This window comes from Drosophila guanche, unplaced genomic scaffold (genome assembly GCF_900245975.1).
Source record: "Drosophila guanche unplaced genomic scaffold, DGUA_6, whole genome shotgun sequence".
Lineage (NCBI taxonomy): Eukaryota > Metazoa > Arthropoda > Insecta > Diptera > Drosophilidae > Drosophila > Drosophila guanche.
Window position 1 is genome coordinate 2361753 of NW_022995750.1, and position 12196 is coordinate 2373948.

At 43.3% G+C, this 12196-nt stretch overlaps 2 protein-coding genes across 2 annotated transcripts in view; one reads left to right on the forward strand and one right to left on the reverse strand.

Annotated features, from left to right (window-relative positions):
* The first annotated feature begins 7190 nt into the window (after positions 1 to 7190).
* The window catches only part of LOC117586265 (neuroligin 4-like), a 36056-nt gene continuing 31050 nt past the window's right edge, over positions 7191 to 12196 (forward strand). Inside the window, exons 1-3 of the mRNA XM_034276208.1 lie at positions 7191 to 7570; positions 11431 to 11863; positions 11921 to 12138. Coding sequence (XP_034132099.1) covers positions 11613 to 11863; positions 11921 to 12138 — 469 coding nt within the window. The 5' untranslated portion in view covers positions 7191 to 7570; positions 11431 to 11612. The remainder of the gene's footprint in view (positions 7571 to 11430; positions 11864 to 11920; positions 12139 to 12196) is intronic.
* LOC117586266 (ureidoglycolate dehydrogenase (NAD(+))) lies at positions 8568 to 10179 on the reverse strand. The gene has a single exon (XM_034276209.1). It carries the CDS (start codon positions 10126 to 10128, stop codon positions 8707 to 8709), a length of 1422 nt encoding a protein of 473 aa, XP_034132100.1. The 5' UTR covers positions 10129 to 10179; the 3' UTR covers positions 8568 to 8706.

The window sequence follows — 12196 nt, forward strand, 5'->3', positions numbered from 1 at the left end:
AAGCTGGGGGAATCCGGTGTGGATGTGGGGTGGAGCATGGAGGGGGCATATGTACGGACTGAAATCAGACACAAAAGGCATGACTATCAAAAATTCAAAAGTCCACAGGCTCAGCAGTTGAGCAGGGGGGAGGCTGGGTAGTTGAGTGTGGGGAGGAGAAGCAGCCGCTGAGAATTGGGAGGGACACAGCAGATGAGCGGGCGGAGGCTCAGAAATTTGACAAATTTCGTTGCCTACTTTCTGGGGGTCTTTGGCCGATGCTTTAACTTAATCATTTAATAAAACTTTTATGCTGACGATGCCAGCTCTGTGCTGCCATCCATCGATGGTGTTTTCTCCACCCAGTGACACTTCTGATACTCCTCGATTTTCTGCCACTCCTCCCCCCTTTCCTCTTCTGTCGGCTTTGCCTCTTTTTCCGACCATTTCAGCCTTCTCCTCACTTCCCAGCCACTTCTACCACTGCGTGGCTCATTCTCAATTACTTTTGTTGCCATTTTTCGTCGTCGTCCTCCGTTGTCGTTGTCCCTGGTGGCAGGCGAAGGACGCTTATTAGCCCGCTGCTGTCGCTGTAGCCGGCTCTGGTGCCGTCTTCTTTTTTGCCGCGTTCTTATATTTTAAAATTATGTCAATTTCTTTTGAGCATAAAGACCGCCGCGAATATTCAGCTCCAGAGGAGGAGCCTATGCGGCAAGACACTCTCTCCGTCTCTCTCTCTCTCTCTCTCTCTCTCTTGCACTCTTTGCAAAGGGTCGAACGTTTAAGCTGATTGTGTGTTAATCGCGGTTAACTTGACGGCCAGAGCGTCGCCCATCAAAAGGCCAAAGTTTAATTAGAGTCCCTTTTTTGGTCGAAAAACTTTTGTCACACTCTTGTGGCAGACTCTTTTCCTTTTATGGCAAGCTGATGATGATGATCCGGATACGGAAATATTGCCTTAAGAAAAGAGCTTGTGATTATAGCTGGATAATCCTAAAAGAAAATATTTGCTAGCCTCGCATAGGAAAAATGATCTAAAATCTGTAGAAATATTTCAATAACTATGCTGCAGCAGGTGTGGAGGCAGGGAGGAGCACAAGGCTTCCCCACTCGTGAAGAGAAAAAAAAAGGAGAGACAAAATGTAAATTCTTGGAAAATTCTGAGGCATTTCAGTTTGAAATTCTACAAAATCCTTGCAATATAAAATATGCAAATCCGTCTGTCGCTTGGAAATGTTCTTCTCTTCGTGAATTCTTCCCCGAAGAGACAGAAGAGGCACCTGGAAATAACTCAATGACTGCCACAAAATTTGCCATTTTTATGCGACTCATAAATACGAGGCAGGCAGGCAGGAGACAGGCCATCAATGGCCTCAAGGGCGCAGGAGGTTAGCTATGCAGCTTCCTTCCGGATGCACGTGAATGTTGAGTGAAATAAAAAGCAGAACGAGACCACATCACGCATACGCACCATCAGACACAAACACACACACACACACAAGCACGTGTGTATGCAAAAGAATCATCGACTGAGAGAACATTTGCATACAAATGTCATACATATGCGACTGCCTTCGATGATGTACATGTGTGGTGTGTGTGTGGCAAGTATTTCTGTTGCAATTTCCGGCTACTATAACCGGAAGTGAAGCTGCTCAAAAATTCATGCAACCGTAAAAGGAGCAAAGTGGCGCCAATAAGAGCGGGAGCACAGCACAAGGAGCGGCATTCGACGACTGCCATTTCCCATTTCCCCGTTTTCTGTTCTTTTTCTTTCTTTCAGTGATATTTCAGCAATCGTCTTGCCCCTCGACTTACCCATTTGCATATATAAAATATTTTGTGAAAATTCCACACACATTTAGAGAGTGTAGGCGGCAACATAAATCGCATTTGCTCTCACATTCTTATTGATTTATGATCGAATTTTTAATAGTTTTGAGCCCTATAAAGTATTATATTTATGGGGGGGTTGGGGGTGGTGTAACATAAATTCAAAACTGTTGTTACATCAACGGACAAAATATGAATTATATTTTGCGAGCAAAATCTATTTTCGAATTGAATTAAATGCCCCTGTTCATTGGCTGAACATCTTTACATAGATTTTCCATTTAGTTCTTTGCTTTTTTTATATTTTCAACAGCTTTTCTCTTTACTTTCGCTGAATTTCTTATGCTCTCAGTAGCAATTTCCTTTTGTTCCATGAATCGTTAATGTTTTAATGGCAATCAAATTAATTTAAAACTGAAATCTGAACAAGAACTGTTCCATGGATTCATGGCATGGCACTCGTATTTTTAAATGTCTCTTATTTTTTATGTGTAGTTTCCAACAAACAAAAAAAAACAAAAAGGGAAATTAATTAATTACATTTTCTGGACAATTGTTCGCACGACGAACAGTAAAAAAACAGAATCAGAAAAATGCAATGGGTGCCATGTACTGGTGCACTGGTATCCTGATGTCCTGCTGATGCTACTTGGGTCCTGTTTCTGTTCCGGATGCCTATGAAATGCAGCTGTTGTTCCGGGGCTGGCTGTGCTGTGCTCCTGGAAACTGATTTTTGTGCTCCTGAAAACTGATTTTTGTGCTCCCTCATTCATTAAAAAACAATTAAATGTGCGACACGCGAACTTAATTACACTTTTATGTGGCCAATGCGGATGGCAATGCCCGCCTCCACACAATCCTCACTTACTCACTCTCTGGCTGGCTGGCTGGCTGCCTCTTCAACTTGAATATTTTATGGTTCTGCAACGCACCATGGGGCATGGACCATGGAGCATGTAGCATGGGGCATGAGGCATCAAACAATTTGTATAATCAACAATTAAAGTGCAGATCGGCTCGCGGCCGCGCATTAAGTGGCTATTGTCTGAGGGTTTTTCGCCAGAAATTTTCCAATTTGTTGCAAATTTGCCAAAAAGTTTTGCTTTGCGGTCGTTTACCATCCACAGACCAGAGCATCCTTTCAGACGGACAGACAGACAATAGGCAAAGGCAGAGGCAATTTTCGGACAAACTTCAATTGCGCGTTTAAAATGTTGTTGCCGCAGCATGTCGCCACCCAGTTTTGCCACCCCTTTTCTCTTAAACCATTAAAACAGTTCTATTGCCAGCCCCGTGGTGAGTGGTGAGTATAGTTGTTGCTGTTTGTTATTAATGGCATTAATTAAAAATTAAATTTGTTACAAACCCGTTTAACGCCGCAAGAGCGTGGCCTGGCCTGTCTGTCTGTCTGTGTTTTCTGCTCTTTTTGAGGGAATTTTCGAGTTAAATAAATTACTTGGACATGCTGTCGAAAATGCCGTCTGTCTGCTTTGGCTGAGATTTGTGGCCAGAATTTTAAATGTATTTTTGGAAGTTGTGCGAGAAAATAATAAAAGCGAATTTCCCTGACAGTTTTCTTAATGTTAAATGTTTCCTTTCGCTCTTAAATATATTTTGATGCCATGCGACATTTGTTTAACCTTGAGCGCGTCTGTACATTTCTTACAATTAATCTTTTTTCGGCAAAATGAATGTCTGTCAAGGATTCGAAGCGGAAAGAATCGCGATTAAAATCCAAAAGCTCTGCTTATATAAGCCAATAAATTTAACAGAGAAACCTCAGCCCTCCCATCCGCACAGGACATGTGTAGCAAGGACACAGAGGGAGAGAGCGGGAATGAGAGTTCCGCATAGAACATAATCATGGCACATGTCCATGGCGGGGCTGCATGGCTCAACATATCAGCAAAAACCGAGAGAGAACTAAGCTTCACGGCTTTTGGTTTGTTGTCAACGGAAGGGAAGCAAGAAATCCCAAAATTAAATAGAAAATAATTTGATTTGTGTGTGGCTTGCAAAATATATATATGGAAATTGTTTCTTTGTTATTTTTGAATATTTATGCCAGCTAGGGGGAGAAAGAGAGAGAGAGAGAGAGCAAGAGAGCGAGATGCAGTGCATTAACCTCTCCCTCACGTTAATCCAATTAGACAGACATCACGCATACGCAGCGTGAGAGCAACGTCTCAGCAGGAACGCAGCAGCAGTCACAGGAGCCGCAGCAGCTGCTGCTTCATTATCCTTACACTGTGCATCCTGCGAACCTCAGTGTGTCTGCTGTGACTTATATTTACACATTTATTTATCGGACATTTATCATGAAATTACTGTCATAAGTTGTAGGGTGGCCGCCCCCTCCGCTTGATTTATGCCACGCAATTATTTCCACTTGTGTTTTCTGCTTCCTTTTTTATTTGGCTTTCAATTATTGTTTTTCCTTGTGGCAGCACTCCGGCTCTGCCACCCATCCTCCTTCTTCTTTATAGATTTTTCAAACGGCGGCCAATTCTCACGCACGTTTGCCTCATAGCATCATTTAGCCGCCAACTGATTTGTCGCCATTCATTGAAGTTGTCATTGTTGCTTCACTCGGGAAGCTGGCTCAAGGGGCAGGATAGGATATGACAATGACAAAGAAGCAGCTGCTGGATGCTGTGGACTCCTGTTGTCTGTTGTCTGCTGCTGATTCCACTGCTGTGGCTGATTCTGTCTTGTTAGCATTGTATCCGTGGCTGTAGCTATATCTGCCGACATGTGTGTGATTTGTGTGGGTTGAAGGGACCCCGCTACAAAGTATATTTCAATGTTTTCTTTCTTCTTGTTTGCAGACACTTTTTTCTTTGTAACTTTTAAGTAGCAAGACAAGTTCTAAGAACTTTAAAAAGCAACATAACAGAGGGTTCAACGCATAATAATACTCGAATCAATCTAGGGACAGGTGAAGTATAATTTATCCAATAAACATCTCATATATTTCAGCCAAAGCGAAACCCGTTGGACGCTCTGTGCAACACGACCATTACCTGCCTCAATAAAAGCTGAGTGGAGCTGTTGCCCGCCCCGCCATGTGACTGCCTGACTGCCTGCCTCCCATCCGTAATAACAAAGGCATCGAAATTCGTAGAAAACGAAAATCAAAGCACGAAAAAAGCAACAAATCTACTGAGAACAATGTGGAGTGCGGGGGCGTGCAAAAAGCGAAAAGTGGAGCCACCAAATTGACTTAATGTCTTTTTTTTTGCTTGTTGCAGAACAAGAAAAACGAACAACCAAAGGCGGAACAGCTGATTGAAGATTTCAAAGAGCGAAACAGCAAAAGAGCGTCAGAGCTTAGGTTCCACTTCCAGGCAGTAAATTCGTTCTCTCTCTATCTCTCGCTCAGCGTTGCGCTCGCTCTTGGTTTGGAGCTTAACCCACATTGTCGGCTGTCCGTGTACGACAGCGATGAGCGTCGACAGCCTCGACAGCAAAACGACGGCAATCTTCAGTCGTTGGAATACATTCGGGCGTTAAGGACACAAGCGACGCGTTCAGGCGCATCGAAACACGAACAAAAAAACTTCACCGTGCACGTGGCCACAGTTCTGGCTTCAGTTTCTCTTCCGTTCTCTATCCGGTGTGTGTCTTTGTGTGTGTGTCTTTGTGTATGTGTGTGTGTGTGTGTGCGAGGGTGCCATTATCCGCTTACGTGTATGCGTGTGTGTGAGCGGCAATCGAAGCTGAAATCAACACAAGAAGTAAATGTGAGCAATTGCTAAAGTGTTTTGGAGGCCAATAAGTTGCCTCGTTTTTATCTAGAAAATACACACAGATACGATCTATCTGTATCTGCGTGTGGGTGTGTGTATTTGTGTATGTGCCATAACTTAAGAATCCGTTATAAGGCCGCGTCATCATCCACACTCTCCTACTCGTCGCTCGCCTCGTGTCCTCCCGTCAATGTTCAGCAGCATCCAACGTCTTTTGTCTGCTGCCTTGCGGCATTTTGCTTCCTCCTTTTTATTTTCTTACATTTTCCTCCCTTTTTCCTCTTTTTTTCCTCACTTTATCCGTCTTTTGCCTTGTCCAATTTTATTTATTTATTTTTACGTATTTATGCGTTCATTTTGTTGCCCAAAAATACATGCAGAGTTCCCCCTAAAAAAAGGAACGAAATAGAAGGAGTCGTACCTCCCCTCACACTCCACTTAACGGTCATTGACGCTCCCCATTGCATGGCTTTTGGAGGTTTGTGGGGGGGTTGGGTCCTGGTGTGTCCTAGCATGGCATGTCCTGGCATGCAATTAGACTCTTGTAAGTTTAATCGCCGTGGATGGAATAATTAAACCCTCATAACCCCTAAAAGCAGGCGACACAAAGTTCCAATTCCACTTGAAAGCACCAGGACATTGAAATGTCCAGTCAGATCGGATTAAATATTTGCTTTTGGCGATTCTAATTTAATTTTCTTAAAAGCTTTCAATTCTACAATTATCTCCAAAGGTGTAAAGTTACCTTAAAGATATTTACATATTATTGAATTTGGACTTTGAATTGGAATTTGAATGAACATCATTATATTCTAGTTAAATTTACAGAGTTCCCTAACTACTCTTCAGGAGTCTCCAGGGTAATTTTCATGCGTCTTTTAATGGAAAATATTTTCCTACTTAACATTTTATGCTTTTTTTTAAGTTTTCTTTAACCTCCGATATCTGACATTTCTTCAGTTCCTTTATTTTATATTGCAATAAAGCTGTTCTCTCTTTCAATATCACATAAATTTCTGTCACAGTTTTAACAGATTTCGTTTATCCACCTTTAATGGCATGACTAATAGCTCTAACTAAATGAAAACCCCATCAATATGCTCACATTCAATTGAGTTTCTCATCAAATAAATTAAATATTTACACTCTCCCACGTGTTTACCCATCGAAAAAGAATATAAAGAAAAACGACATTGAACAAGCAGAAACTTCGCCTGTTTAAGCCATAAAATCCGAAATAAAAAGTAAAGCAAAAATCGAGGCCAAACAGTGCATAGAAAATCCAATCACAGTTTCTATTTTCTTGTACTATTTTTTAATTTTATGGTTTCATTAAGAGTTTTTTTGGCGCACAGGTGGAAAACACCGGAATGCAATATGCTTGAAATGCAAATAGAAATCAGAAATCGATGCGTTCGTATTTGTGCAAGGGGAAAAACAAGAAATGAATGAATTTTGAAACATTAATAACAACCGCTCTCTGCCACCCCTCAAACGATACGAAAAATCTAGGTTAAATTCATGTAGACAGCACCACAAACAAATCATATGAGAATAATAACAAACGCAGCCATGTGGCTATTTTAAATATAAATGAAACCCCAAAAACCCAAAAAATGCTGAAAGTTCAACGCAAAGAAAACAAAGCAAACAAAAGTGGAGCGGAAAAGCCCGGAACAAGTGCAAATCAAATCATCTTATAAATAAAAATGAAAAGCGTAATGAAAATCAGTTGTTGTTACCCCAAAATATATGTGAAAATTCAACAAAAGAAGAGCGCAACAAAACGGTTTCCCCCAACATCCATAATGTATATGTGTGTGTGTGCGTGAGTGTATCAGTATCTGTGTGAAAAGGAAACAGAAACAACAATAAACAAAAGCCAAAGGATACGCGAGCTGAACAGCAAAAGGATCTGCGCTACAAAACAAATAAAATTAAACAGCCAGCAGCAGGACCCGCAGGAGCTGACTCCCCAAAGGCCATAGATTCAGTGACTTTTCCACAAGGTAAAAGGAATAACAAAAGCAGCAGTGAAATAATAATAACCCATTGGGGCGCATCTGATGGATAAAGCTATGATTTCTCCATTAAAATAAAGGCAAAATCGGATAAATTGTAAAAGCCAATTTTCGCTATCGGTTGGCTCTTTGAACACCTGACTTTCGATAACTAAGACTAGATTAAGGGGTATTTCACCATCGCTAGGCATATGCTAGCATCATCAATGAATTTCAGCACTGAACTGTCTTTAGATCCATCAAATTGTTGCACAAACACAAATACAAATCAAGTACAATGAAGATAAATGAGCGAAAAAGTGAATGGAATGAAATCCGATACGACAAGTCGCAGCTACACTCAAAGAAATTACCCAAGCGTATAGTTTAGGTAGCCAAAAGTCGTACGTTTATTGTTGTTTTTGCCCGTGTACTCATCAAATCCCTGGCTTATCTCAGACTTTCACTTTGGGAATGTAGCCAAAAGCTAATAAGCGATTATGAATGTCAGAAGAAACGCCAAATCCCGGGCATCTGGCTGCCGCAGTCACGTGCCACCGCAATGGGACACAGGTGTTTCGTCTTGACGACACAGCACATCATAAGATGTGGCCATAATTTATCTACACCGCAGAATCCGAAGGCTCCTTGGGCTCTCTATCTCTGTGTGTGTGCGTGTGTCATAAGAAAAGTTTCCACGTTATTACACATACGCCCCCACGGCCTGCCAAAGCAAATCAAATTAATCATTCTGCCAATGATTCTTCTATCACTCTGCCTTTCGCTTTTATTTCTGCTGCCTACTTTTTATATCGATTTAGATTTAGATACTTTTGCTGACACGCACACACTTACACCTGGCAGGGCCATGGCTGGCACTTTTCTTTTATTTTTTCGCTGCTATTTTTAGTTGCTAGCACAGCTGTTGGCTCTCGCAGTGCTACAATAAAAAGTGTGTACCAGAGGAGGAGGAGTCCATATATTAGCACAAATAATTATGCAGAAATGTTGTTCATTTTTTTATTGCGTGGGTTCGTTCTTGTGGAACTTTTGAATATTTTAACGCTACATAATTAGTGAAGGGAAAATGCATTTCAAAACGCTGAAACTTTCGCCCCAAAAGTATCTTTAAAGTGTGGAGAAAATTATGCGCGTTTTTCCACTGGCTTCATCTGTAGCGGTTCGATGATCAATTGCTCGGCCAATTCTTTGAGCACACCCAGGGTGCAGGGTGACATGAAGAGACCCCCCTGATCGTCGACTGCCTGCATGTGTGCAAATTCCTTGTCGCCAGGCACCAGGGGTGGCAGAGCCTTCTGGCAGGGCGTAGCTGAGCGTAACAGGCGATGGAAATCAATCAGTCGATCCTCAAACGAGGCACAGAAACGCATCGGATCGATGGCAATGAACACCTGTCCCAAGTTGGCGGGAGCATTGTCCGCATTGTAGACACCGCGCTGCTGCAGTCGTGTGGCATAGCGGGCACCGGTCATGACGCCACACATAATGTCCACCATGGCAGCCAAACCAAATCCCTTGTACTCCGGCTGAAAGGCTCGCAGTCGCTGGGAGCGCAGTGCCTCGGCCGTAAATGTCGTCTCTCTGCCCTCAGAGTCCAATGCGGCCAGCGGCGGCAGTTGCTTGGCATTGCCATTGCAGTAGGAGAGCTCCAGATCCGCCACCGAAACAGCGGACATGCCAAAGTCCGCAACGAATTGCTCCTTTGCCCCGGAGGCAGCACAGGCGATGGGATTCTCGCCCAGGACAGCCTCAATGCCGCCAGCGGGCACCAGCGTGGGTGCCGCATTCGACATGCAGACACCAATCATGCGCTGATCCAAGGCCCGCCAGGCATACCACGAGGCCATGCCAATGCAGTTCGAATGCCGAGCGCCCACCCAGCCAATGCCCACCGTGCGAGCCTTGCGCAGAGCCAGATCCATACAGAATTTGCCCACCACCGGACCGGGGGCATTGCAGCCATCCACTAGAGCCACGGACGGCTTCTCCTTAATAATCTCCGGCATGGCACTCGCCGTTATCGTGGAGTTGAGCAAATCGGCAGCAATCGAAGGCAGCCGATGGATGCCCATGCTGCGGTGGCCCATGTAGTCGGCGGCAATCAAAGAGTCTGCCATGTCCGTGGCCGAATCCCACGGCACATCCATGGCTGCAAAGACATCCTTAACGAATCGATGGGCCTCCATTATTTCGACTATCTTGCCGCTGGCCTCCATTACGAACTTATCCTCCAATTCCCCGGGCTTCTCCTGTCCGCCGCAGATCAGCAGCACTCGCTTGAGGTTTTGCCAGAAGAGAGCATTCTGCTGCTGTTCCGGCAACGAGGAGAGCTTATCGAATTCCACATCGATCTTGGTGCGTTTGGTCCACAGCCATTCACGTGGTGGAGTGACAGTTCCAGTCTCTCCCATGATGTGAGTTTCGGGGCACTGCAATTCCGTTTTGGGGCTGCGGTTCTTCAGTGTGGCATCGTTAAGCGCCTTTGCCGTGTTTAGTTTTAGTCGGATCCGGCGAAGCACATCGATAAAGCTGCCTACCACACGCATAGCTGTACCTCTTTTTGGTTGTATTTGTGTCTTAGTTTTGTGTCTATCCTAGGTTGAAATCTGTACTGTATGAATTAAGTAACTGAGCTTACTTTGATGTTCATTCCCTCATTATTATCCCACTCACCCGCTTAGCACAGAGCTCAGAGCCTTAGAGCCTTAGAGCCTTAGGAGCATGAGCTACTTTGCTGCCATTGCTGCCACTCGCTGTGGCGCGTACTTGAATTGTCAGTGCAACAAACGCACACACAAACAAATAAGCAGAGTAATTCCAAGCAAAAAAAAAAGCAAAAAAATAAAAATAGGTACAATGTAAAAGCTTAAAAAAAAGAAGAGTAGAACCGCAAGCACCCGCAGATACAGATGAAAATTGCACACTGACACAGTTGCCAGAGTAACCTTGAGGCAGGCACGCATACCACCACACAGCTGCATTATACACAAGTGCAGTTACAGACACAAATGCAAACACTGAAATGAGTAGAACCGCTCGAGCTGCGACCTTGTGGCCATATCCCATTCCATCGCTGTTTTTTCCCTAAAAAGAATTTTCCTCAGCAATTTAACTTTTTTTTTGTTGTTCCCCCCGTATGCGAGTCTGAAAAGCGGCAAATTTATGAGAAAATTTCTATTTTTTGTAGGCTACTTTTCATGTACTTAAAATGGGAACAGAAATTGTTTTTGAATATCAATTTCAGGATCATTTTTCGGAGTATTATTGCGCGAGTCGACAGTGCAGGTTATTGGAATAAACAAACAAAATGTATCTGAAGTGTTTGTTAAAGTGTTTCCCAAGCAGCAAATTAAGTGGCACGGACTGCTTCCGAATTTAAATGCTTAGTAAAAAAAATAAAAATAAATAAATAAAAAACTGACTTTGTGTACATAATTTTTACTCGTCATCTAAATATCAGAAATGTATTCAACGTATGGGTTGGAAGTATAAATGTATGATCTTTCAACGGATTTTTGATTTGGGTTCATTCAAAATGTTATTCCAGCTGATAAAAGATATTCGTAATTATTTGTTCGTATTTTGAAGTGCATTGTTAAGATTTTATTTCTGTTCAGTTGCTTTTTTCCCAACAAAACATATTTCTAATCATGCAAATTGTTCAATGAATAGAGGAGGCATTCGACATACGAGTATTGTGTGCTCACAGCCCTCTTTTATAGTTCCTTCTATCTACAATAGATCGTCCCTTACCTTGTTGAATTACAATACAAATATTATTAGTTAACCCATAAGCTTAAAAAAAACTACAACTCTTACTTTAACTCACGCTCTCTCCTAATTTACAGGTCAAAATGAAAGCCGTGCTGCTAGTAGCTCGAGACCTCATCGCAGCCCTGGACACCGATAGATAGTGTAAATGATCAGAAAGCACAACCTGCCATTCAGAGCCACATCGAAATAGGGTAGAGGGAGGATTACAGCAATCAATTAATTGGCTCGAAAATAAAACAAAAGCACTGCCAGGACAATGGGGGAAAGCCAGCTGTTGCTTTTGCTGCGGCTCCTGCGACTTCTGGGCCTACTTATTGGCTGTCTGCACACAGTGGAGTCCTCCACAGCGGACATCTACAAGAATGCCCGGCTGGGGCATCGCATAGTGCAGACCCGATATGGACGATTGCATGGCCTGATACTCCCCTTGGATAGCTTTCGATTTCTGCGATCTGTGGAGGTATTCCTCGGAGTGCCATATGCCACGCCACCCACCAAACAAAATCGGTTCGTAGAGGCATTTATATTTAAGTTTCCATTGCAATATCATTGCCCGTTGCACAGATTCAGTCCCACGCGTGCACCGGCGCCCTGGGATGGCATTCGCATCTCGGATAAGTACAGTCCCGTCTGTCCGCAGCGTTTGCCCAATATACAGAATGAGACGGCAGCACTGGAGAAGATGCCCAAGGGCCGGCTGGAGTACTTGAAGAGACTGCTGCCATTTCTGGAGAACCAATCCGAGGATTGCCTCTACCTGAATGTCTTTTCCCCGGTAAACGGTAAGCAAAACCCAAAAGAAAACTCCAGAAAACAGGGAAAAGCTTTATCCCCAGCCAA

Excerpts from the sequence above, each read along its gene's own strand:
- LOC117586266 (XM_034276209.1), bottom strand. The coding sequence starts at position 10,128 with ATGCGTGTGGTAGGCAGCTTTATCGATGTGCTTCGCCGGATCCGACTA.